Source organism: Heptranchias perlo, unplaced genomic scaffold (assembly GCF_035084215.1).
Source record: "Heptranchias perlo isolate sHepPer1 unplaced genomic scaffold, sHepPer1.hap1 HAP1_SCAFFOLD_206, whole genome shotgun sequence".
NCBI lineage: Eukaryota > Metazoa > Chordata > Chondrichthyes > Hexanchiformes > Hexanchidae > Heptranchias > Heptranchias perlo.
The window spans coordinates 333,314-358,313 of NW_027139220.1; the positions used below are offsets into that span (position 1 = coordinate 333,314).

General features: G+C 52.4%; 1 protein-coding gene across 3 annotated transcripts in view; it reads left to right on the forward strand.

The window, feature by feature from the left end:
* The window catches only part of klhdc3 (kelch domain containing 3), a 102,819-nt gene that overhangs the window by 30,022 nt on the left and 47,797 nt on the right, over positions 1-25,000 (forward strand). For all 3 annotated transcript variants that reach the window (XM_067978023.1, XM_067978021.1, XM_067978022.1), the window contains exons 2-5: positions 9,151-9,418; positions 16,120-16,296; positions 18,621-18,736; positions 20,610-20,681. In XM_067978023.1, the coding sequence (XP_067834124.1) occupies positions 9,265-9,418; positions 16,120-16,296; positions 18,621-18,736; positions 20,610-20,681 (519 nt within the window). In that variant the 5' untranslated portion in view covers positions 9,151-9,264. The remainder of the gene's footprint in view (positions 1-9,150; positions 9,419-16,119; positions 16,297-18,620; positions 18,737-20,609; positions 20,682-25,000) is intronic.

Sequence of the window (25,000 nt, forward strand, 5' to 3'; positions counted from 1 at the left end):
GGAAGGTACTCACATTGGCAGGATGTGACTAGTGGAGTCCCGCAGGGATCTGTCTTGGGGCCTCAATTATTCACAATATTTATTAACGACTTAGATGAAGACATAGAAAGTCTCATATCTAAGTTTGCCGATGACACAAAGATTGGTGGCATTGTAAGCAGTGCAGATGAAAACATAAAATTACAAAGCGATATTGATAGATTAGATGAATGGGCAAAACTGTGGCAAATGAAATTCAATGTAGACAAATGTGAGGTCATCCACTTTGGATCAAAAAAGGATAGAACAGGGTACTTTCTAAATGGTAAAAAGTTAAAAACAGTGGATGTCCAAAGGGACTTAGGGGTTCAGGTACATAGATCATTGAAGTGTTATGAACAGGTGCAGAAAATAATCAAGGCGGCAAATGGAATACTGGCCTTTATATCTAGAGGACTGGAGTACAAGGGGGCAGAAGTTATGCTGCAGCCATGCAAAACCCTGGTTAGACCGCACCTGGAGTGCTGTGAGCAGTTCTGGGCACCGCACCTTCGGAAGGACATATTGGCCTTGGAGGGAGTGCAGCGTAGGTTTACTAGAATGATACCTGGACTTCAAGGGTTAAGTTACGAGGAGAGATTACACAAATTGGGGTTGTATTCTCTGGAGTTTCGAAGGTTAAGGGGTGATCTGATCGAAGTTTATAAGATATTAAGGGGAACGGATAGGGTGGATAGAGAGAAACTATTTCTGCTGGTTGGGGATTTTAGGAGTTGGGGGCACAGTCTAAAAATTAGAGCCAGACCTTTCAGGAGTGAGATTAGAAAACATTTTTGCACACAAAGGTTTGTAGAAGTTTGGAACTCTCTTCCGCAAATGGCAATTGATACCAGCTCAATTGCTAAATTTAAATCTGAGATAGATAGCTTTTTGGCAACCAAAGGTATTAAGGGATATGGGCCAAAGGCAGCTATATGGAGCTCGATCACAGATCAGCCATGATCTTATCAAATGGAGGAGCAGGCACGAGGGGCTGAATGGCCTACTGCTGTTCCTATTAGAGTCATGCAGCACAGAGGGAGGCCATTAGGCCCATTGTGTCTGTGCCAGCTCTCTGAAAGAGCTTATCCAATTAGTCCCAACTCCCCTGCTCTTTCCCCGTAGCCCTGCAAACTTTTGCCCTACAAGTATTTATCCAATTCCCTTTTGAAAGTTACTATTGAATCTGCTTCCACCGCCATTTCAGGCAGTGCATTCCAGATCAGAACAACTCGCTGCAGAAAAAAAATACAAATCCCCCCCCCCAACTCTGGATTTTTTTTGCCAATTACCTTAAATCTGTTTCCTCTGGTTAATGACCTTTCTGCCACTGGAAACAGTTTCTATTTATTTACTCTATCAAAACCCTTCATGATTTTAGACACCTCTATTAAATCTCCCTTTAACCTTCTCTGCTCTAAGGAGAACAACCCCAGCTTCTCCAGTCTGTTCTGGGACCCGAGCTACCTGTATCTGGTTGTAGTGTTACAAATAAACTTTTTTACTGATGTTAGCTCTAACAGGTAAATACAGATGTGTCCTGAGCTGTCGTGTCGTGGTTACGTTACTGGACTATTGTCCAGAGAACGTGAGTTCAAATCCCACTGTGGCCATTTGGGAATTTGAGTTCAGTTTTTTTTAAAAATCTGTTAATAAAATGCTTGTGTCAGTAAAAGTGACCATGAAGCTGTTGGATTGTCATAAAAACCCAACTGATTCATTAATGTCCTTTAGGGAAGGAAACCTGCCGTCCTTACCCGATCTGGGCCTATGTGAGACTCCAGTCTCCACACCAACGTGGTTGACTGTTAACTCCCCTTTCAAGTGGCCTCGCGAAATACTCGGTTGATTCAAACTCCCTACCAGCGGTTCAAGAAGGCAGCTCACCACCACCTTCTCGGCCACTAGGGATGGGCAATAAATGCCGGCCTCGCCAGTGACGCCCACGTCCCCAGAATGAATTTTTTTTTAAAAATATGTCCCCGGAGGAACTTCATGGTTCCTGAGGAATGTAATACACAGGCTGGTCAGTGGGGTGGGACTGTGTTCCTGAGGAATGTAATACACAGGCTGGTCAGTGGGGTGGGTCTGTGTTTCTGAGGAATGTAATACACAGGCTGGTCAGTGGGGTGGGACTGTGTTCCTGAGGAATGTAATACACAGGCTGGTCAGTGGGGTGGGACTGTGTTCCTGAGGAATGTAATACACAGGCTGGTCAGTGGGGTGGGTCTGTGTTCCTGAGGAATGTAATACACAGGCTGGTCAGTGGGGTGGGTCTGTGTTTCTGAGGAATGTAATACACAGGCTGGTCAGTGGGGTGGGACTGTGTTCCTGAGGAATGTAATACACAGGCTGGTCAGTGGGGTGGGACTGTGTTCCTGAGGAATGTAATACACAGGCTGGTCAGTGGGGTGGGTCTGTGTTCCTGAGGAATGTAATACACAGGCTGGTCAGTGGGGTGGGTCTGTGTTTCTGAGGAATGTAATACACAGGCTGGTCAGTGGGGTGGGTCTGTGTTCCTGAGGAATGTAATACACAGGCTGGTCAGTGGGGTGGGTCTGTGTTTCTGAGGAATGTAATACACAGGCTGGTCAGTGGGGTGGGACTGTGTTCCTGAGGAATGTAATACACAGGCTGGTCAGTGGGGTGGGTCTGTGTTCCTGAGGAATGTAATACACAGGCTGGTCAGTGGGGTGGGACTGTGTTCCTGAGGAATGTAATACACAGGCTGGTTAGTGGGGTGGGACTGTGTTCCTGAGGAATGTAATACACAGGCTGGTCAGTGGGGTGGGTCTGTGTTTCTGAGGAATGTAATACACAGGCTGGTCAGTGGGGTGGGACTGTGTTACTGAGGAATGTAATACACAGGCTGGTTAGTGGGGTGGGTCTGTGTTCCTGAGGAATGTAATACACAGGCTGGTCAGTGGGGTGGGACTGTGTTCCTGAGGAATGTAATACACAGGCTGGTCAGTGGGGTGGGACTGTGTTCCTGAGGAATGTAACACACAGGCTGGTTAGTGGGGTGGGACTGTGTTCCTGAGGAATGTAATACACAGGCTGGTTAGTGGGGTGGGTCTGTGTTCCTGAGGAATGTAATACACAGGCTGGTTAGTGGGGTGGGACTGTGTTCCTGAGGAATGTAATACACAGTCTGGTTAGTGGGGTGGGTCTGTGTTCCTGAGGAATGTAATACACAGGCTGGTTAGTGGGGTGGGACTGTGTTCCTGAGGAATGTAATACACAGGCTGGTTAGTGGGGTGGGACTGTGTTCCTGAGGAATGTAATACACAGGCTGGTCAGTGGGGTGGGACTGTGTTCCTGAGGAATGTAATACACAGGCTGGTTAGTGGGGTGGGTCTGTGTTCCTGAGGAATGTAATACACAGGCTGGTCAGTGGGGTGGGACTGTGTTCCTGAGGAATGTAATACATAGGCTGGTCAGTGGGGTGGGACTGTGTTCCTGAGGAATGTAATACACAGGCTGGTCAGTGGGGTGGGACTGTGTTTCTGAGGAATGTAATACACAGGCTGGTCAGTGGGGTGGGTCTGTGTTTCTGAGGAATGTAATACACAGGCTGGTCAGTGGGGTGGGTCTGTGTTTCTGAGGAATGTAATACACAGGCTGGTCAGTGGGGTGGGTCTGTGTTTCTGAGGAATGTAATACACAGGCTGGTCAGTGGGGTGGGACTGTGTTTCTGAGGAATGTAATACACAGGCTGGTCAGTGGGGTGGGACTGTGTTCCTGAGGAATGTAATACACAGGCTGGTCAGTGGGGTGGGTCTGTGTTTCTGAGGAATGTAATACACAGGCTGGTCAGTGGGGTGGGTCTGTGTTTCTGAGGAATGTAATACACAGGCTGGTCAGTGGGGTGGGACTGTGTTCCTGAGGAATGTAATACACAGGCTGGTCAGTGGGGTGGGACTGTGTTCCTGAGGAATGTAATACACAGGCTGGTCAGTGGGGTGGGTCTGTGTTTCTGAGGAATGTAATACACAGGCTGGTCAGTGGGGTGGGTCTGTGTTTCTGAGGAATGTAATACACAGGCTGGTCAGTGGGGTGGGACTGTGTTCCTGAGGAATGTAATACACAGGCTGGTCAGTGGGGTGGGACTGTGTTCCTGAGGAATGTAATACACAGGCTGGTCAGTGGGGTGGGTCTGTGGCTCTAAAGATACAATCAGCTGCACTGTCGGAGGGTCAGGACTGAGGGAGCGCTGCACTGTCAGAGGTGCCGTCATTCGCATGGAACGGTAAACCGAGGCCTCGTCTGCCCCCTCAGGCGGCACTATTTCAAAGAAGAGCTGGGGAATTCTCCCCGGTGTCCTGGGCCAATATTTATCCCTCAAACAACATCACTAAAAAAGAATGTTCGGTCATGGACTTCAGCAAAGCCTTTGACAAGGTACCGCATGGTAGGTTGTTACATAAGGTTAAATCTCACGGGATCCAAGGTGAGGTAGCCAATTGGATACAAAATTGGCTTGACGACAGAAGACAGAGGGTGGTTGTAGAGGGTTGTTTTTCAGACTGGAGGCCTGTGACCAGCGGTGTGCCTCAGGGATCGGTGCTGGGTCTGCTGTTATTTGTTATTTATATTAATGATTTGGATGAGAATTTAGGAGGAATGGTTAGTAAGTTTGCAGATGACACCAAGATTGGTGGCATTGTGGACAGTGAAGAAGGTTATCTAGGATTGCAACGGGATCTTGATCAATTGGGCCAGTGGGCCGATGAATGGCAGATGGAGTTTAATTTAGATAAATGTGAGGTGATGCATTTTGGTAGATCGAATCGGGCCAGGACCTACTCCGTTAATGGTAGGGCGTTGGGGAGAGTTATAGAACAAAGAGATCTAGGAGTACAGGTTCATAGCTCCTTGAAAGTGGAGTCACAGGTGGATAGGGTGGTGAAGAAGGCATTCGGCATGCTTGGTTTCATTGGTCAGAACATTGAATACAGGAGTTGGGATATCTTGTTGAAGTTGTACAAGACATTAGTAAGGCCACACTTGGAATACTGTGTACAGTTCTGGTCACCCTATTATAGAAAGGATATTATTAAACTAGAAAGAGTGCAGAAAAGATTTACTGGGATGCTACCGGGACTTGATGGTTTGACTTATAGGGAGAGGTTAGATAGACTGGGACTTTTTTCCCTGGAGATTAGGAGGTTAAGGGGTGATCTTATAGAAGTCTATAAAATAATGAGGGGCATAGATAAGGTAGATAGTCTAAATCTTTTCCCAAAGGTAGGGGAGTCTATAACGAGGGGGCATAGATTTAAGGTGAGAGGGGAGAGATACAAAAGGGTCCAGAGGGGCAATTTTTTCACTCAAAGGGTGGTGAGTGTCTGGAACGAGCTGCCAGAGGCAGTAGTAGAGGCGGGTACAATTTTGTCTTTTAAAAAGCATTTGGACAGTTACATGGGTAAGATGGGTATAGAGGGATATGGGCCAAGTGCAGGCAATTGGGACTAGCTTAGTGGTATAAACTGGGCGACATGGACATGTTGGGCCGAAGGGCCTGTTTCCATGTTGTAAACTTCTATGATTCTATTATCACGTTGCTGTTTGTGGGATCTTGCTGTGCGCAAATTGGCTTTTTTTTTTATTCGTTCACGGGATGTGGGCGTTGCTGGCGAGGCCAGCATTTATTGCCCATCCCTAATTGCCCTCGAGGCTGCCACGTTTCCTACATTACAACAGTGACTACACTTCAAAAATTACTTCATTGGCTGTAAAGCGCTGTGGGAGGTCCTGAGGTGGTGAAAAGTGCTGTATATCTGCGAGTCTTTCTTTCAGTTGGCGCGGTGCCTGCACACTCAGATGCCCGTTCATATCTGAAGAGTTGCTGGGTGGATGGGGGGGTGTGAGCATGTTCTGAAGGATGTGGTGACTGAGGATAGACTCGTTAGAATCATCGAATGGTTGTAGCACAGAAGGAGGCCATTCAGCCCATCAAGTCCATGCCTGCTCTTTGTAAGAGCAGTTAAATTAGTTCCATTCCCCCACTCTTTCCCCATAGCCCTGCAAAATTTTCCTTTCAAGTATTTATCCAATTCCTCTTTGAAAGCCACGATTGAATCCACCACCCTTTCAGGCAGTGCATTCCAGATCATAACTACTCGCTGCGTAAAAAAGTTTTTCCTCACATCGCCTTTGGTTCTTTTGCCAATCACCTTAAATCTGTGTTCTCTGGTTCTCGACCCTTCCACCAATGGGAACAGTTTCTCTTTATTTACTTTATCTAAACCCTTTGTGATTTTGAACACTTCAATCAAATCTCCTCTCATCCTTCTCTGTTCTATGGAGAACAACCCCAGCTTCTCCAGTCTATCCATGTAACTAAAGTCCCTCATCCCTGGAATCGTTCTGGTAAATCTCTCCTGAACCCTCTCTAAGGCCTTCACATCTTTCCTAAAGTGCAGTGCCCAGAATTGGACACAATACTCCAGTTGTGGCTGAAACAGTGTTTTATAAAGGTTCATCATGACTTCCATACTTTTGTACTCTGCTTCTATTTATAAAGCCGCATGCTTTTAACCGCTTTCTCAACCTGTCCTGTCACCTTCAAAGATTTGTGCACATATACCCCCAGATCTCTCTGTTCCTGCACCCCTTTTAGAATTGTGCCCTCTAGTTTATATTGCCTCTCCTCATTCTTCATGCCAAAATGTATCAATTCACACTTCTCTGCGTTAAATTTCATCTGCCACGTGTCCACCCATTCCACCAGCCTGTCTATATCCTCTTGAAGTCTATCACTATCCTCCACACTGTTTACTACATTTCCAAGTTTTGTGTCATCTGCAGATTTGGAAATTGTGCCCTGTACACCCAAGTCCAAGTCATTAATATATATCAAGAAAAGCAGCGGTCCCAGCACTGACCCCTGGGGAACACCACTGTACAGTTGATGGGGTGACTGGGGACAGACCCGTTTGGTGGGGTGACTGGGGACAGACCCGTTTGGTGGGGTGACTGGGGACAGACCCGTTTGGTGGGGTGACTGGGGACAGACCCGTTTGGTGGGGTGACTGGGCATGCTCTGTGCGTCTATAAAAACACCGAATCAATACATGGTCAGGCTTTCAACAAACCAGCCTGTGCATTGAGGTATTGCACACCCCACTCAATCCTCATTGCGGCATGTTACTAATCCTCTCGGCCAGCTGTCTCCTGGTCAGAGTGAGTGTGTGTGTGCGTCTGGTTCAACAGCTCTTTTCTACTTCAGGGGGGGATTGTTACAAAGGAACATGAAGGGACTTGATTGTTGCTGCCGTCTCTCCCGGGTATTGGTGTGGGATACTTTCTTAGGACTGTGGGCTAAGTAACTTATAGCATAAAACTAATTTTTTTATTTAAAAAAATAAGCTTAATTTAATAAATTGAACAAGGCCAGTATTTGGTTCAACCTAAAAATAATTTGATTGGCATCGTAGTAATAAATTAAATAAATTAAAATAGTGATGACAGGGCAGGAGATGTGTTGCAGCTGCAATATGTGGGAGCTGCTGGACAGTTTTGTCCAGGGTGACTACATCTGCGGTAAGCTTCTGCAGCTCGAGGAGCTTCGGCTCCGAGTTGAGGGGCTGGAGTCCGAGCTGCAGACATTGCGAGGCATCAGGGAGGAAGAAAGTTACCTGGACACTTTGTTCCAGGAGGCAGTCACGCCCCTTAGACTAAATACTGTAGAATTGGCACGTGGTCAAGGACAGGAGGGTGTGACTGCGAGTGAGGCAGGTACGGGGATCCAGGAGGTAGCATTGCAGGAGCCTCAGTCCCTGAGCTTGTCCAATCGATACGAGGTTCTTGCAGCCCTTGTGGACGAGTGCAGGGACTGCAGGGAGGATGAGCAAACTGGCCACGGCACCGTGGTTCAGGGGGCCATTGAAGTGGGGGGAGTAAAAGGAATGTGGTTGTAGTAGGCGACAGTATAGTTAGAGGGATAGACACTGTTCTCTGCAGCCAAGAGCTGTGCTGCCTACCCGGTGCCAGGGTTAAGGACATCTCCTCAGGGCTGGAGAGAAACTCGGAGTGGGAGGGGGAGGATCCAGTTGTCATGGTCCACATAGGTACCAACAATATAGGTAGGACTAAGAGAAAGGTTCTGCTGAGGGAGTTTGAGCAGCTAGGGACTAATTTAAAAAGCAGAACCACAAAGGTGATAATCTCCGGATTATTGCCTGAGCCACGAGCAAATTGGCACAGGATAAATCAGATCAGAGAGACGAATACGTGGCTCAAAGATTGGTGTGGGAGAAGTGGGTTTCGATTCATGGGGCACTGGCACCAGTACTGGGGAAAGAGGGAGCTGTTCTGTGGGACGGGCTTCACCTGAACCATGCTGGGACCAGTGTTCTGGCAAACCGAATAACGGGTGGTAGAGAAGGCTTTAAACTAAATCGAGGGGGGAGGGCTAAGGTGGGGCGAAGTTTGGATTGATAAAGAGAAAAGACAAGGAAGTGGTACAGGAAAGTGATGGGGGTAATGATAAACAGTGTGTGTCAGGAAGGGACAGAGCGTACGAACATAAGAGTGCACTAGGAAATGGGGCCGGGGTAGGAAAGAATGGTAAAAAGACAAGATTGAAGGTTCTTTATCTGAATGTGCGCAGCATTCGTAATAAGATAGATGAATTGACGGCACAGAGAGAAACAAATGGGTATGATCTCGTGGCCATTACAGAGACGTGGTTGCAAGGTCTTCTCCCAGAGGGTCGTGAATCTTTGGAATTCTTTAGCCCAAAAAGCTGTGGAGGCCGAGTCATTGAATACATTCAAGGCTGAGTTAGACAAATTTTTGATCAGCGAGGGAGTCAAAGGATATGGGGAAAGGGCGGGAAAGTGGAGTTGAGGTAAAAATCAGATCAGCCACGATCTCATTAAATGGCGGAGCAGGCTTGAAGGGCTGAATGGCCTACTCCTGCTCCTATCTCTTATGGTCTATGTAATGTAAAATGAATAGTTGCTGTGGTTATTGTGAGCTCCACCAGTCAGCCTGGTAAATGCTTCAATGTGTGGCATTCCTCACATTAAACTCTGGCCTCCACCTCCACCGACTGCCAGGGGTTTGAACATCGGACCTGGAATGGAAGAGTAATCGTGCGTGTGTGTTCTCTTTATGCCCCCCAAGGCTGCGGTCCGAATGAGGCGCCCCTGAGCGGGCGAGTGAGTGTGCGGTGTGGCCTTGCTGGGATGGTGCTCCTGAGGAGGTCGGTGCCCAACTGAAGACGGCCACAGGAAGGGAATGTTGCGGTGGGCAGTGCACCTGGAAGGGGGTCCGCGGAGGGTGAACCACGCGGCTGTGGCAGTTGGACACAAGGTCTACTCTTTCGGTGGATATTGCTCGGGGGAGGATTACGAGACCCTTCGGCAGATTGATGTGCACGTTTTTAATGCAGGTAAGCAAAAAAGGATTTAATTCATATTATAGTAGGTACAGTACAGGAGGGGCCCATTCGGTCCATCGTGCCTGTGCTGGCTCTTTGAAAGAGCTATCCAATTAGTCCCACTCCCCTGCTCTTTCCCCATAGCCCTGTGTAAATTACTTCTCCAAGTGTTTACTCAATTCCCTTTTGAAAGTTACTATTGAATCTTCTTCCACCGCCCTTTCAGGCAGTGAATTCCAGATCATAACAACTCGCTGCGTTTTTTTTTAAAAATGTGTTTCCTCGTGTCGCCTCTGGCTCTTTTGCCAATCACCTTAAATCTGTGTCCTCTGGTTACTGACCCTTCTGCCACTGGAAAGCTAGGTGAGAAAGTAAGCTGTGAGGAGGACACAAAGAGTCTGCAAAGGGATACAGACAGATTAAGTGAGTGGGCAAGAAGGAGGCAGATGGAGTATAATGTGAGGAAATGTGAGGTTATTCACTTTGGTAGGAAGAATAAAAAAACAGAATATTTCTTCAATGGTGAGAAACAATTAAATGTTGGTATTCAGAGAGATGAGTGTCCTCATACAAGAAACACAAGAAGTTAGTATGCAGGTATAGCAGGCAATTAGGAAAGCAAATGGCATGTTGGCCTTTATTACAAGGGGGTTGGAGTACAAGAGTAAGGAAGTCTTACTACAGTTGTACAGGGCTTTGGTGAGGCCTCACCTGGAGTACTGTGTACAGTTTTGGTCTCCTTGCCTGAGGAAGGATATACTTGCCTTAGAGGGGGTGCAGTGAAGGTTCACTGGATTAATTCCTGGGATGAGAGGGTTGTCCTATGAGGAGAGGTTGAGTAGAATGGGCCTATTCTCTCTGGAGTTTAGAAGACTGAGAGGTGATCTCATTGAAACATATAAGATTATTTGGGGGCTTGACAGGGTAGAGGCTGAGAGGCTGTTTCCCCTGGCTGGAGAGTCTAGAACTGGGGGCATAGTCTCAGGATAAGGGGGCGGCCATTCAAGACTGAAATGAGGAGGAATTTCTTCCTCAGAGGATGTGACTCTTTCGAATTCTCTACCCCAGGGGGCTGTGGATGCTCAGTCATTGAATATATTCAAGGCTGAGATGGATGGATTTTTGGACTCCAGGGGAATCAAGAGATATGGGGATCGGGTGGGAAAGTGGAGTTGAGGTCGAAGATCAGCCATGATCATATTGAATGGCGAAGCAGCTCGAGGGGCCGTATGACCACCTCCTGCTCCTATTTCTTATGTTAACATAGAAAATAGGAGCAGGAGTAGGCCATTCGGCCCTTCGAGCTGCTTCGCCATTCAATATGATCATGGCTGATCCTCTATCTCAATACCCCTTGATGCCTTTTGTGTCTAGAAATCTATCTAGTTCCTTCTTAAATATATTCAGTGACTTGGCCTCCACAGCCATCTGTGGTAGAGAATTCCACAGGTTCACCACCCTCTGAGTGAAGAAATTTCTCCTCATCTCAGTCCTAAATGTCCTACCCCGTATCCTGAGACTGTAACCCCTCGTTCTGGACCCCCCCCCCCCCCCCCAGCCAGGGGAAACATTCTCCCTGCATCCAGTCTGTCGAGCCCTGTCAGAATTTTATATGTTTCAATGAGATCCCCTCTCATTCTTCCAAACTCGAGTGAATACAGGCCGAGTCGACCCAATCTCTCCTCATACGACAGTCCTGCCATCCCAGGAATCAGTCTGGTGAACCTTCGCTGCACTCCCTCTCTGGCAAGTATATCCTTTCTTAGGTAAGGAGACCAAAACTACACACAATACTCCAGGTGTGGTCTCACCAAGGCCCTGTATAACTGCAGTAAGACATCCTTGCTCCTGTACTCAAATCCTCTTGCAATGAAGGCCAACATACCATTTGCCTTCCTAACTGCTTGCTGCACCTGCATGTTTGCTTTCAGTGACTGGTGTACAAGGACACCCAGGTCCCTTTGTACATCAACATTCCCCAATCTATCACCATTTAAATAATACTCTGCCTTTCTGTTTTTCCTTCCGAAGTGGATAACTTCACATTTATCCACATTATACGGCATCTGCCATGTATTTGCCCACTCACTCAACTTGTCTAAATCGCCTTGAAGCCTCTTTGCATCCTCCTCACAACTCACAATCCCACCTAGTTTTGTGTCATCAGCAAACTTGGAAATATTACATTTGGTTCCCTCATCCAAATCATTGATATATATTGTGAATAGCTGGGGCCCAAGCACTGATCCCTGCGGTACCCCACTAGTCACTGCCTGCCACCTGAAAAAGACCCATTTATTCCTACTCTCTCTTTCCTGTCTCTTAACCAATTTTCAATCCATGCCGGTATATTACCCCCAATCCCATGTGCTTTAATTTTGCACACTAACCTCTTATGTAGGACTTTCTTATAGGGAGACAGAGTAAATAAGGAGAAACTGTCAAAACCGTTCATGATTTTGAACACCTCTATCAAATCTTCCCTTAACCGTCTCTGTTCTAAGGAGAACAATCCCAGCTTCTCCAATCTATCCATGTAACTGAAGTCCCTCATCCCTGGCACCATTCTAGTAAATCTCCTCTGCATCCTCTCTAAGGCCTTCACATCCTTCCTAAAGTGTAACTGCCCAGAATTGAACACACTACTCCAGTTGAGGCCTAGCCAGCGTTTTATAAAGGTTTAGCATAATTTCCTTACTTTTGTATTCTCTGCCTCTATTAATAAAACCCAGGATCCCATATGCTTCTTTAACAGGCTTCTCACCTGTCCTGCCACGTCCAAGGATTTGTGTATGTGCACCCCCAGGTCTCTCTGTTCCTGCACCCCCTTTAAAATTGTACCATTTAGTTTATATTGCCTCTCCTCATTCTTCCTACAAAATGCATCACTTCACACTTCTCTGCGTTAAATTTCATCTGCCCATTTCACCAGTCTGTCTATGTCCTCCTGAAGTCTGATACTTTATTTATAAGTAATCATGGGTGATGGAGGGCTTGTGTTAATATTTGTTTGGTTTCCCACTTCCCCTTTTTACCATGTCTAATTTCGCCTGAGCCTCTGCCGGTCATATTCTGCAGCTGGGCACTCGTTAGAGGGTGAACTGCATGGGCGGGTTCCCTCCTTCCACTGGGCACCTCTGCTAAACATAGCAACAGGAGGAGGCCATTCAGTCCCTCGAGCCTACTCTGACTTCAGCAGATCATTTATGATCTAATTGACAACCGAGCTGAAATTGGGAACTCTGTGGAACGTTGGTTTGGAGAAGTTCGGAACTGTGGAGGTGCAGAGAGATTTAGGGGGTCCAAGTACAGAAATCACTAAAAACCAGTGACAGGTACAAAAAATAATTTGAAATGCTAATGGAATGTTGGCCTTTATCTCGGGGGCTGGAATACAGAGGGGAGGAAGTTGTGTTCCAGTTGTACAGAGCTCTGGTCAGACCCCATCTGGAGATACTGTGTTCATTTCTGGGCACCGCACCTCAGGAAGGATATATTGGCCTTGGAGGGGGTGCAGTGAAGAGTCACCAGAATGATACCGGGCCGAAAGGGTTAAATTACAAGGACAGGTCGCATAGACTGGACTCGTATTCCCTCGAGTTTAGAAGGTTACGGGGTGATCTAATTCTTTGGCGGGGGAGACCAGCACAAGGGGGTATCACCTTAAAATTAGAACTGGGCCGTTCAGGGGTGATGTCAGGAAGTAGTGCTTCACACAATGGGGAGCGGAAATCTGGAACTCTCTTCCCCCAAAAAGTTGTGGATACTGGAGGTCAATTGAAAATCTCAAAACTGAGATTTGTGTTGGGTAAGGGTATTACGGGTTATGGAACCAAGGCGGGTAGATGGAGTTAAGATACAGATCAACCAGGATCTAATTGGATGGTGTAACAGGCTCGAGGGGCTGAATGGTCTACTTCTGATCCTATGTAAAGAGGGCCTTAAAGGGGGGAGAGAGAGACACACAGATTCAGGGGCGGGAATTCCAGAGAGTGGGATCTAGGCAGCTGAAGGCCTTTCTGCCGATGATGGGGTGAAAGAGGTGGGGAGGGGGGCGCAGGGGAAATGCTCAAGAGGCTGGAGTCAGAGTAAAAGAGAGGGTCAGGAGGGGGTTTTAGTGGTTACAGAGATGGAGAGGGATAAGATGGTAGAAGGGTTTGAATACAAGGACCGTAGTTTTTAAGCTTGAGGTGTTGGGAGACTCGGGGCCACTGTACGTGGGTGAGGGCAATTGAGATGGGCGAGCAGGGCATGTTGTGGCATAAGGTACAGGCAGCAGCTGTTTGCACAAGTTAGAGTTTATGGAGGAAAGAGAATTTCGAACAACCGAGGGAAGAGAAAGGGGCAGAGGTGGGTGGTGTTAGAGATGGAAGTAGGCGGTCTTTGTGATGGAGAGAATGTGGGGTCGCAAATCCAACTTGGGGGGTTCAGCAGGCCAGCCAAGGTTGCAAACAGTCTGGTTCGGGGAGGGGGAGTGGAGCTTGCAGCAGGGGCTTCAGTGTTCACCTGGACAAAGTTAAACTCGCCCAAAACCAATTGTCAGACAAGCAGTCAGACTGTACAGAGCCAGTCGAGGGGTCAAGAGGTGGTGGAGAGATCAGAGTCGAGTCGAGTCTCGTCATAAAGGTCCACTTTACCCCCACATCACCCAGCAATGCCGCGATTAACTTTTTAAAAATAAACTCTTCCCCCCATTATTTTTCTCCTGTTGGATGGAAATTGCTGGACTAAAAAAGACCACGGTCCTTGTAGCTCCCCTCCTGCCATCCCGGTAATCGCACGATACAACGATAGTGGAGTTATTGTCTGATCCGAGCCATCAATCTCTATCAATGAGTCTACAACAGACCCAGACATGAGGCGAGGAAGACCCCCAGTGGGGGAGAGATTTGTGAAACCAGAGCTCCAAAGTCACCCGTTCCTCCCGAGCCTGTTACACTCACCACGTGTCATGTCTCAAATTACTCACATACGGGATCCCAAAATGTTATTTTCTTAAAGAAACCTATCAAATTTGGATTTGAATGAATCAATACTCTCTGCTCCCACTGTCTCCCCGGGGAACCTGTTCCATAGATTGACCACGCGCTCACTGAAATAGTTTCCGCAGATTAGTTTTGAATTTCAAGTGCAGTCCGTGTCCCCTGTTAACCATGACAAGCTGTTTCACCTTGTCCAGAACAGTAGAACCAGTGTCGAGAATCCCAAAACACCAATCCTACGAGCTGTTTGTGCAGCTAGAGTTGTCTGTTTGTTTGTTTTTTTCCCCTGTGTTACATAAACTCATTCACTTATCTTTTTGAACCCATCCCCTGGCGGGATCTCAAACTCTTGGCTTGGAAGGTCATTGGTCTCCATTTCAGTTGGAAAAGCAAGTTGGTGAATTCAAGGACTTAACGGTTCATCGACCGTCTCTGATTTGGCAGGAGGACAAGAGTGTCCAAAAACAGCCCCAGTTCCCTTTCCCGGGAGATTGCCATCCCTTCGATTTCTTTGCGAGCACAGATTGCGTCCCACAGATTCAAAACAAGGACACGTTGGCCGAGCAAAGTCCATCTCGTAAATCTGCTGCTTCTGTTTATCTCCGACAAACGCTGGGCTAAAAAAATTCCTCAAATAGGTTCGGCCCAACAGCCTCCTCTAGGACTTACTGCTCAGCGGGCAAACTGTTCACGGTTCACACGTGAGCATGGTCACCTCGCACACTGGGTTCAAAGGGTGCTTGGAGCCCTCCGCCCATCCGTGTGTGGGGGGGGGGGCCTCCACTCCCCGCCCGTGCGTGGGGAGGGGGGGCCTCCGCTCCGCCCCCCGCCCGCGGGGAGGGGGGGGGCCTCCGCTCCCCGCCCCGCCCCCCGCCCGCGGGGAGGGGGGGCCTCCGCTCCCCGCCCCGCCCCCCCGCCCGCGGGGAGGGGGGCCTCCGCTCCCCGCCCCGCCCCCCGCCCGCGGGGAGGGGGGGCCTCCGCTCCCCGCCCCGCCCCCCGCCCGCGGGGAGGGGGGGCCTCCGCTCCCCGCCCCGCCCCCCGCCCGCGGGGAGGGGGGGCCTCCGCTCCCCGCCCCCCGCCCGCGGGGAGGGGGGGCCTCCGCTCCCCGCCCCCCCCGCCCGCGGGGAGGGGGGGCCCCCGCCCCCCCCCCGCCCGCGGGGAGGGAGGGGGGGCCCCCGCCCCGGCCCCGCCCGCGGGGAGGGAGGGGGGGCCCCCGCCCCGGCCCCGCCCGCGGGGAGGGGGGGGGAGCCTCCGCCCCGGCCCCGCCCGCGGGGGGGGGGCCTCCGCCCGCGGGGAGGGGGGGGGCCTCCGCCCCGGCCCCGCCCGCCCCGCGCCCCGCCCGTCCGCGCGCGGGGAGGGGGGGCCCCGCCCCGCCCGTCCGCGCGCGGGGAGGGGGGGCCTCCGCCCCGCGCCCCGCCCCGCCCGTCCGCGCGCGGGGAGGGGGGGCCTCCGCTCCGCTCCGCGCCCCGCCCCGCCCGTGCCCGGGGAGGGGGGCAATAATCAGATTTATTAAGCTACAAGAAAAACACAAGCCAACACCTTTTCTTGCCTGATTCTGCTCATCACCTCGTTGTGGCGAGCACCCCCACTGACTCACCAGTATTACAACCTTGCGTCTTGGGCTCAATACTCTGCAGCTATAACCAATTTCAAACAGCCGATCTGGTCTGGTACTTGCCAAATGTTGCTGTGCCTAGTACTCATCATTATTTTATATATTTTTGTTTCAAGTTTCACTTCGTTGGATGAAGTTCCCTCCGTTTCGCACAGAGAGGAGGGAACATTCCCCTCAGGTGCCGTACATGAGGTACGGTCACACGGCGGTGCTTGTCGACGATGCGATCTACATCTGGGGTGGGAGGAACGACACGGAAGGAGCGTGCAATGTGTTGTACGCGTTCGATATCAGTAAGTACAATCTCGCCTTGTTCCGTCTGTCTTGTTGCGTTTCCCTTGACCCGAGCAGAGTTGTGCTCTCCCCCCCCCCCCCCCCCCCCCATCCCCTGCTATTGAACTGACGGAACGCAAACTGTAGGTTGAGGGAGGAGAGGGGCAGAGGGTAGCACAGATGTTTCCTTGAACAAAATTGATGCAGTTTGCTGTGCCAGGTCTCTTGTTAAATTGAAAGCCCTCTTGCCTTCAGTTTAGGGTTGCCAACGCTCCAGATTCGTCCTGGAGACTCCAGGAATAAAGACGAATCTCCAGGACACTGCTGCAAGCAAAGCAGGAGAAAAATCACAGGCAGTAAAAGAAAATGGGTTTTAAAAATTTTCTTTGAACACTCTTGTTATAAATATATCATCCAGTCAGGTAATGGAGTCTACTTGCTTTCCGATTGGCGGGGAAAGGTGGACGTCATGAGGATGGACATGTCGGGTGACCAATGGCGGGGGGTTCGGGGGCGGGGTGCTGTGAGGATGGACATGTTGGGTGGCCAATGGCGGGAGTGGGGGCGGGTCGCTGTGAGGATGGACATGTTGGGTGACCAATGGCGGGAGTGGGGGCGGGTCGCTGTGAGGATGGACATGTTGGGTGACCAATGGCGGGAGTGGGGGCGGGGCACTGAGGATGGACATGTTGGGTGACCAATGGCAGGAGTGGGGGCGGGGCGCTGAGAGGATGGAGGTCATTCACCCAGAGCTGGTAACCCCACTTCAGCGATATCATAGAAACTTAGAAAGGTTACAGCACGGAAGGAGGCCGTTCGGCCCATCGAGTCCGTGCCGGCTCTATGCATGAGCAATCCAGCAAGTCCCACTCCCCCGCACTATCCCTGTAGCCCTGCAATTTTTTTCCTTTCCAGTACTTTTGAAGGCCATGATTGAATCTGCCTCCACCACCCCCTCGGGCAGTGCATTCCAGATCCTAACCACTCGCTGTGGGGAAAAAAAGTTTTTCCTCATGTCACCTTTGGTTCTTTTGCTGCATTCATTTGTGGGAGGGCGATGTCAAGCCGATCTCTGTGTGCTCTTCCTCTGGAGTTTTGTCCGGGCTAAGTGGGTAGCACTCTTGCCTTTGAGTTAAAATGTTGTGGGTTCAAGTCCCAGTCCACAGACCTGGGCCCATAATCTAGGCAGTACTGAGGGAGTGCTGCACTGTCGGAGGTGCCGACTTTCACATGAGATGTTAAACCCAGGTACAGTTTGATGGTTCAGGAGGACGGTGAAGATTCCACTGGCCAACATTCCTCCCTCGTCCAGCACCACTCAAAACACAGATTAACTGGACTTGCATCTCATTGCTACTTGTGGGATCTTGCTGCTTTGTAACAGCTACTGCACCGCGGGTGAAGCGCTTTGGGACGTCTCCAAGAGATTCAATACAAATCCATCTCTTTTTCAAGCAGAAAAATAAAGGATCAGCAATTGGTGATATTTTGAGGCCAACTTCCTAGAGAGCTGCAGAAGCTTTTTTTTTAAACAGTAAGGGAGACTGGGTGGCGGGGTTGGGGGGGTGATTTACTCGCTGCTTCCAGTGGAAGTGTGAACTGATTCGTTGTCTGCCTTGGCTCAGTCGGTTGCACCCTCCCCTCAGTGTCAGAAGGTTGTGGGTTCAGGCCCCACTCCAGATACTTGAGCCCATAATTAGTCCAATATTGCGGGAGTGTTGCACTGTCGGAGATGCTATCTCTCGCAAAAGATCCCACAGCATTATTCAAAGAAAAGCAGGGGCATTCTCCCCGGTGTCCTGGCCAATATTTATCCATCAACCAACATCACTACAACAGATTATCTGGCCATTTATCTCATTGCTGTCTGTGGGAGCTTGCTGTGTGCAAATTGGCTGCTATGTTTCCTACATTACAACAATGGCTGCTGTAAAACACATCCTGAGGTCATGAGATCCAATTTGCATACAGCAAGCTTCCATAAATAGCTTTGAAGGTGACAGGACAAGTTGAGAAGGCTGTTAATAAACCATATGGGGTCCCGGGCTTTATTAATAGGGTACAAAAGCAAAGTGGTTATGTTTTATAAAGGTTTGGCACAGTGCAGCACTCCATCGGTACTGACCCTCCAACAGTGCAGCGCTCCCTCATTACTGGTCTAGATTATGGGTGCAAGTCTGTGGAACTGAGCTTTGATCCCATGACCCTCTGACTCCGAGGCATGAGTGCTGCCAAATGGGACTCCGAGCAGCAACGAGCCTAAGAATTCACAAATGAGAAATGTCCAGATTTGTTTTAGTGACTGCTGCTGCCCTGTGTTCTCATTTCCTGGTTCCGCTTGCAGACTCCCATAGCTGGACCACTCCGAAGATTTCTGGCTCGATTCCTGGAGCCCGGGACGGTCACTCTGCCTGCGCTCTGGGGAAGTGTATGTACGTCTTCGGAGGCTACGAGCAGCTGGTAAGAAATGTCATAGAATCGTACTGCACAGAAAGAGGCCATTCAGCCCATCCTGCCTATGCCGGCTCTTTGAAAGAGCTATCCGATTATCCCAGTCCCCTGCTCTTTCCTCAGAGTCCTGCAAATTTCTCCTTTTCCAGTATTTACCCAATTCCTGTTTGAAAGTTACTATTGAATTTGCTTCCACCGCCCTTTCAGGCAGCGCATTCCAGATCATAACTCGCTGAGTCAAACATTTCTCCTCATCTCCCCCTTAGTTCTTTTGCCAATTACATTAAATCTGTATCCTCTGATTACTGACCCTTCTGCCACCGGAAACAGTTTCTCCTTATTTATTCTATCAAAACCCCTCTCTCAAATCTCCCCTTAATCTTCTCTGTTCTAAGGAGAACAATCCCAGCTTCTCCAGTCTCTCCATGTAACTGAAGTCCCCCATCCCTGGCACCATTCTAGTAAATCCCTTCTGCACCCTCTCTAAGGCCTTGACATCCTTCCTAAAGTGCGGTGCCCAGAATTGAACACAATACTCCAGCTGAGGCCTAACCAGTGTTTTATAAAGGTTTAGCATAACTTCCTTGCTTTTGTACTCTGTGCCTTTATTTATAAAAGCCAAGGATTCCAAATTCCTTTTTAATAGCCTTCTCAACTTGTGCTGCCATTTTCAAAGATTTGTGCATGCCTAAGTTAAATGGAATGTATACATGCAAGTTGTTGGAATGCTGATTGTGTCTGCTGGGCCCAGGTCCCTGTGTTCGTGGTATGAGGAGAATCTTTATCTTGTTAATAACAGATTCAGAAAAGCTGGAGACGGTAATATGTCTGACTATTAACTTCATTTATTATTGTTTCAAAACATTCACCTTAAGACTACATGTAGAGCAGTGCACGCACTCCTACATCTGGAAACTCACGTGTGATGAACTCCCCGGGAATCGGGAGCGATTGCACTGTCCAGACCCTTCACAGTATCTCTCCTTGAAGGTAGTTAAAGTTCCTAAATGAGTGAGGCTTTGTAACCCCGCTTTTATTCCATTTTTTAAAACAATCATACACTGTCCAATTCTTGCTGTGTTTTAACTTTGGGTGTTTTGACGACTCCTTGGTCATCAGACAGATTGCTGGACACACTCAGTGATAGAGGCACATCCTGGTCAATATCGTGTCCCATTGTCTCAAAGTTTCATTGTGATCAAAAGATGAGATCTGGAAGTATGATGTTTAAGCCAGTTCTGCCAACTGATGTGGTTTAACCATAATCGTCACATTTGCTGTACATAGAACTTACAGCACAGAAACAGGCCATTCGGCCCAACCGATCCATGCTGGTGTTTATGCTCCACACGAGCCGCCTCCTCCCTCCCTACTTCATCTCACCCTATCAACATATCCTTCTATTCCTTTCTCTCTCATGTGTTTATCCAGCTTCCCCTTAAATTATTTGCCTCAACTACTCCTTGTGGGAGTGAGTTCCACATTCTTACCACTCTCTGGGTTAGGAAGTTTCTCCTGAATTCCCTATTGGATTTATTAGTGACTATCTTATACTTATTGCCCCTAGTTCTGGTCTCCCCCACAAGTGGAAACATCTTCTCTACGTCTACCCTATCAAACCCTTTCGTAATCTTAATGACCTCTATCAGGTCACCCCTCAGTCTTCTCTTTTCTAAAGAATAGAAATAGCCTATTCACTCTTTCCTGATAGGTAGAACCTCAGTTCTGTTGTCATCCTTGGAAATCTTTTTTTCTACCTTCTCCATCATTTTTTTAATATGGAGACTAGAACTGCTCCATATTCGTTCCATGTTAAAAACAATGTAAAAGACGTATTTATATTCTTGCGTAGTATCTAACGCGGTTGGTTGTGTCCACGCAGGCAGACTGCTTTTCCAACGACATCCACCGCCTCGATGCTACGACGATGACCTGGACCCTGGTCAATGCAAAGGTGAGTCAGCAACTGGCCCAGATCCAGGGTGAGCAATAGATGCAATTCCTAGACCAAAGCTAGGAAGGGTTAAACCATCCCAGGAATTTTCCAGTCCAATGTTGTGTAATAACACAAGCCTGAGATACATGATTCCAGATAACATCTACGAACCAACTTCTCTGACTGCCCTTCATTATCCTTGCAACAGTTGGCGTCACCTATTAGGAACATAGTGTTAGGGCCTGAGAGCTCCCCAGTGAGCATTGCTTTCCCCACCATCTCTTTAAAAGGTCTGGTATTGCTGTGAGGCGGTGCTCTGCCCTCTGCTATGCTATGGGCCTGGGGCAAGATGGATGGGGAAGGAAGCTGCAGATTTATACACATATACAACATGGCTAATGGTGTCAGCGCACTCGACTCTGAGTCAGAAGGTGGTGGGCGCAAATCCCAATGAAGCGACTTGAGCACGGAATCCACCCTGAAGCTCCAGTGCGGTACTGAGGGGCCACCCCGAGGGGCCGCCGCGCGGTCGGAGGGGCCGCCGCGCGGTCGGAGGGGCCGCCGCGCGGTCGGAGGGGCCGCCGCGCGGTCGGAGGGGCCGCCGCGCGGTCGGAGGGGCCGCCGCGCGGTCGGAGGGGCCGCCGCGCGGTCGGAGGGGCCGCCGCGCGGTCGGAGGGGCCGCCGCGCGGTCGGAGGGGCCGCCGCGCGGTCGGAGGGGCCGCCGCGCGGTCGGAGGGGCCGCCGCGCGGTCGGAGGGGCCGCCGCGCGGTCGGAGGGGCCGCCGCGCGGTCGGAGGGGCCGCCGCGCGGTCGGAGGGGCCGCCGCGCGGTCGGAGGGGCCGCCGCGCGGTCGGAGGGGCCGCCGCGCGGTCGGAGGGGCCGCCGCGCGGTCGGAGGGGCCGCCGCGCGGTCGGAGGGGCCGCCGCGCGGTCGGAGGGGCCGCCGCGCGGTCGGAGGGGCCGCCGCGCGGTCGGAGGGGCCGCCGCGCGGTCGGAGGGGCCGCCGCGCGGTCGGAGGGGCCGCCGCGCGGTCGGAGGGGCCGCCGCGCGGTCGGAGGGGCCGCCGCGCGGTCGGAGGGGCCGCCGCGCGGTCGGAGGGGCCGCCGCGCGGTCGGAGGGGCCGCCGCGCCGTTAGACGAGGAGCCGCCAGTTCTCCCAGGTGCCCTGGGCAGTATTTATCCCTCAACCAACATCTCTATCTTGCTGTTTGTGGGATCTTGCTGTGCGCAAGTTGGCTGCTGTGTTTCCTACATACAATAGTGACGACACTTCTAAACTACTTCATTTGCTGTAAAGCGCTGTGGGACGTCCTGAGGTCGCAAAAAGCGCAATAGGAGTGCAAGTTCGTTCTCCCTTCTTTAATGTTTGGACTGGCAGTGAGGAGGTGTGAAATGGGACTGTTCTAATGAGCCGGCCTTTGTCTGGTGACTGGCTTCAAACCCATTCGGAGAGTGCGGGGGGCCTGATTGGAACTCTACAGAAATAGTTACCACACTGAGGGCTGCCTATTTATACCAAGGCTCTTGTGAAGTCTAGTTGCCACCTCTAATTATAGTAGCTGAACAGGAGTGCTGAAAGGCTGGTCACGGGAATATCACTAGCCTCCTCGAGAGGGAGTCATCGGACTTGGGGGAGGCTGGTGGGAGGGAAATTCTGATCAACTTGTTGACAGCGGCCTCTGCGCACGTGATTCAGGCCTGACAACTGTAATTCCGGAGTGTTAATCTCCGAAAAGGATGGTAGGTGATATTCAGAGACCATCTCATCTGCCCGCTCGATCAGTCCCTGGGCACTTCCAGTTATAGTACGTAACTGGAACCAGAAGAAGGCCAGTGTTCTCCCTTCACTGCTCTCAGCAGGAATATTGCAACAACTGTCCATGTGCTCACCTTGTGCCAGGAAAAAGTGGGAGGCATCCAGTCCTGCCCATGGTTGCAGTTTACCTTTGTGACTGTGACACTCCGTCTCCAGAGGTAAAGGAGGAGAGCAGCTCACGAGTGGGAGGTGGAATAGAGAACCTCGAGGGGGCTCAGGGCACGGAGGTGGATCGAGAGCCTCGAGGGGGGGCTCGACGCACGGAGATGGATCAAGAACCTCGAGGGGACTCGGGGCATGGAGGTGGATCGAGAGCCTCGGGGGGACTCGGGGCATGGAGGTGGATCGAGAGCCTCGAGGGGTGGCTCGAGGCATGGAGGTGGATCGAGAACCTCGAGGGGGGGGGGCTCGAGGCATGGAGGTGGATCGAGAACCTCGAGGGGGCTCGAGGCATGGAGGTGGATAGAGAACCTCGAGGGGACTCGGGGTAAGGAGATGGATAGTGAACCTCGAGGGGACTCGAGGCATGGAGATGGATAGTGAACCTCGAGGGGACTCGAGGCATGGAGGTGGATCGAGAACCTCACAGGGTTGACCTTGTTGGCAGGGGTGGTGGTGAGGTTGAGGACCGCAGGGCGCCCCTGGGGAGGGGGGTGAGGTTGAGGACCGCAGGGCGCCCCTGGGGAGGGGGGGTGAGGTTGAGGACCGCAGGGCGCCCCTGGGGAGGGGGGTGAGGTTCAGGACCGCAGGGCGCCCCTGGGGAGGGGGGTGAGGTTGAGGACCGCAGGGCGCCCCTGGGGAGGGGGGGTGAGGTTGAGGACCGCAGGGCGCCCCTGGGGAGGGGGGGTGAGGTTGAGGACCGCAGGGCGCCCCTGGGGAGGGGGGTGAGGTTGAGGACCGCAGGGCGCCCCTGGGGAGGGGGGTGAGGTTGAGGACCGCAGGGCGCCCCTGGGGAGGGGGGTGAGGTTGAGGACCGCAGGGCGCCCCTGGGGAGGGGGGGTGAGGTGAGGTGGGGGACCACAGGGCGCCCCTGGGGAGGGGGGTGAGGTGGAGGACCACAGGGCGCCCCTGGGGGGTGAGGTGAGGTGGGGGACCGCAGGGCGCCCCTGGGGGGTGAGGTGAGGTGGGGGACCGCAGGGTGCCCCTGGGGGGTGAGGTGAGGTGGAGGACCACAGGGTGCCCCTGGGGGGTGAGGTGAGGTGGAGGACCACAGGGCGCCCCTGGGGGGTGAGGTGAGGTGGGGGACCACAGGGTGCCCCTGGGGGGTGAGGTGAGGTGGGGGACCACAGGGCGCCCCTGGGGAGGGGGGTGAGGTGGAGGACCACAGGGCGCCCCTGGGGGGTGAGGTGAGGTGGGGGACCACAGGGCGCCCCTGGGGGGTGAGGTGAGGTGGAGGACCACAGGACGCCCCTGGGGGGGGGGTGAGGTGAGGTGGAGGACCACAGGGCGCCCCTGGGGGGGTGAGGTGAGGTGGGGGACCGCAGGGCGCCCCTGGGGGGTGAGGTGAGGTGGAGGACCACAGGGCGCCCCTGGGGAGGGGGGTGAGGTGGAGGACCACAGGGCGCCCCTGGGGGGTGAGGTGAGGTGGAGGACCACAGGGCGCCCCTGGGGGGTGAGGTGAGGTGGAGGACCACAGGCCGCCCCTGGGGGGGTGAGGTGAGGTGGGGGACCGCAGGGCGCCCCCTGTGGGGTGAGGTGAGGTGGGGGACCACAGGGCGCCCCCTGTGGGGTGAGGTGAGGTGGGGGACCGCAGGGCGCCCCTGGGGGGGTGAGGTGAGGTGGGGGACCACAGGGCGCCCCTGGGGAGGGGGGTGAGGTGGGGGACCACAGGGCGCCCCCTGGGGGGTGTGGTGAGGTGGAGGACCACAGGGCGCCCCTGGGCGGGTGAGGTGGGGGACCACAGGGTGCCCCTGGGGGGTGAGGTGGAGGACCACAGGGCGCCCCTGGGGGGCGAGGTGAGGTGGGGGACCACAGGGCGCCCCTGGGGGGGTGAGGTGGAGGACCACAGGGTGCCCCTGGGGGGTGAGGTGAGGTGGAGGACCACAGGGCGCCCCTGGGGGGTGAGGTGAGGTGGGGGACCACAGGGCGCCCCTGAGGGGGTGAGGTGAGGTGGAGGACCACAGGGTGCCCCTGGGGGGTGAGGTGAGGTGGGGGACCACAGGGTGCCCCTGGGGGGTGAGGTGAGGTGGAGGACCACAGGGCGCCCCTGGGGGGTGAGGTGAGGTGGGGGACCACAGGGCGCCCCTGGGGAGGGGGGTGAGGTGGGGGACCACAGGGCGCCCCCTGGGGGGTGAGGTGAGGTGGGGGACCGCAGGGCGCCCCTGGGGGGGTGAGGTGAGGTGGGGGACCACAGGGCGCCCCTGGGGAGGGGGGTGAGGTGGGGGACCACAGGGCGCCCCTGGGGGGTGAGGTGAGGTGGAGGACCACAGGGCGCCCCTGGGGGGTGAGATGAGGTGGAGGACCACAGGGCGCCCCTGAGGGGGTGAGGTGGGGGACCACAGGGCGCCCCTGGGGGGTGAGGTGA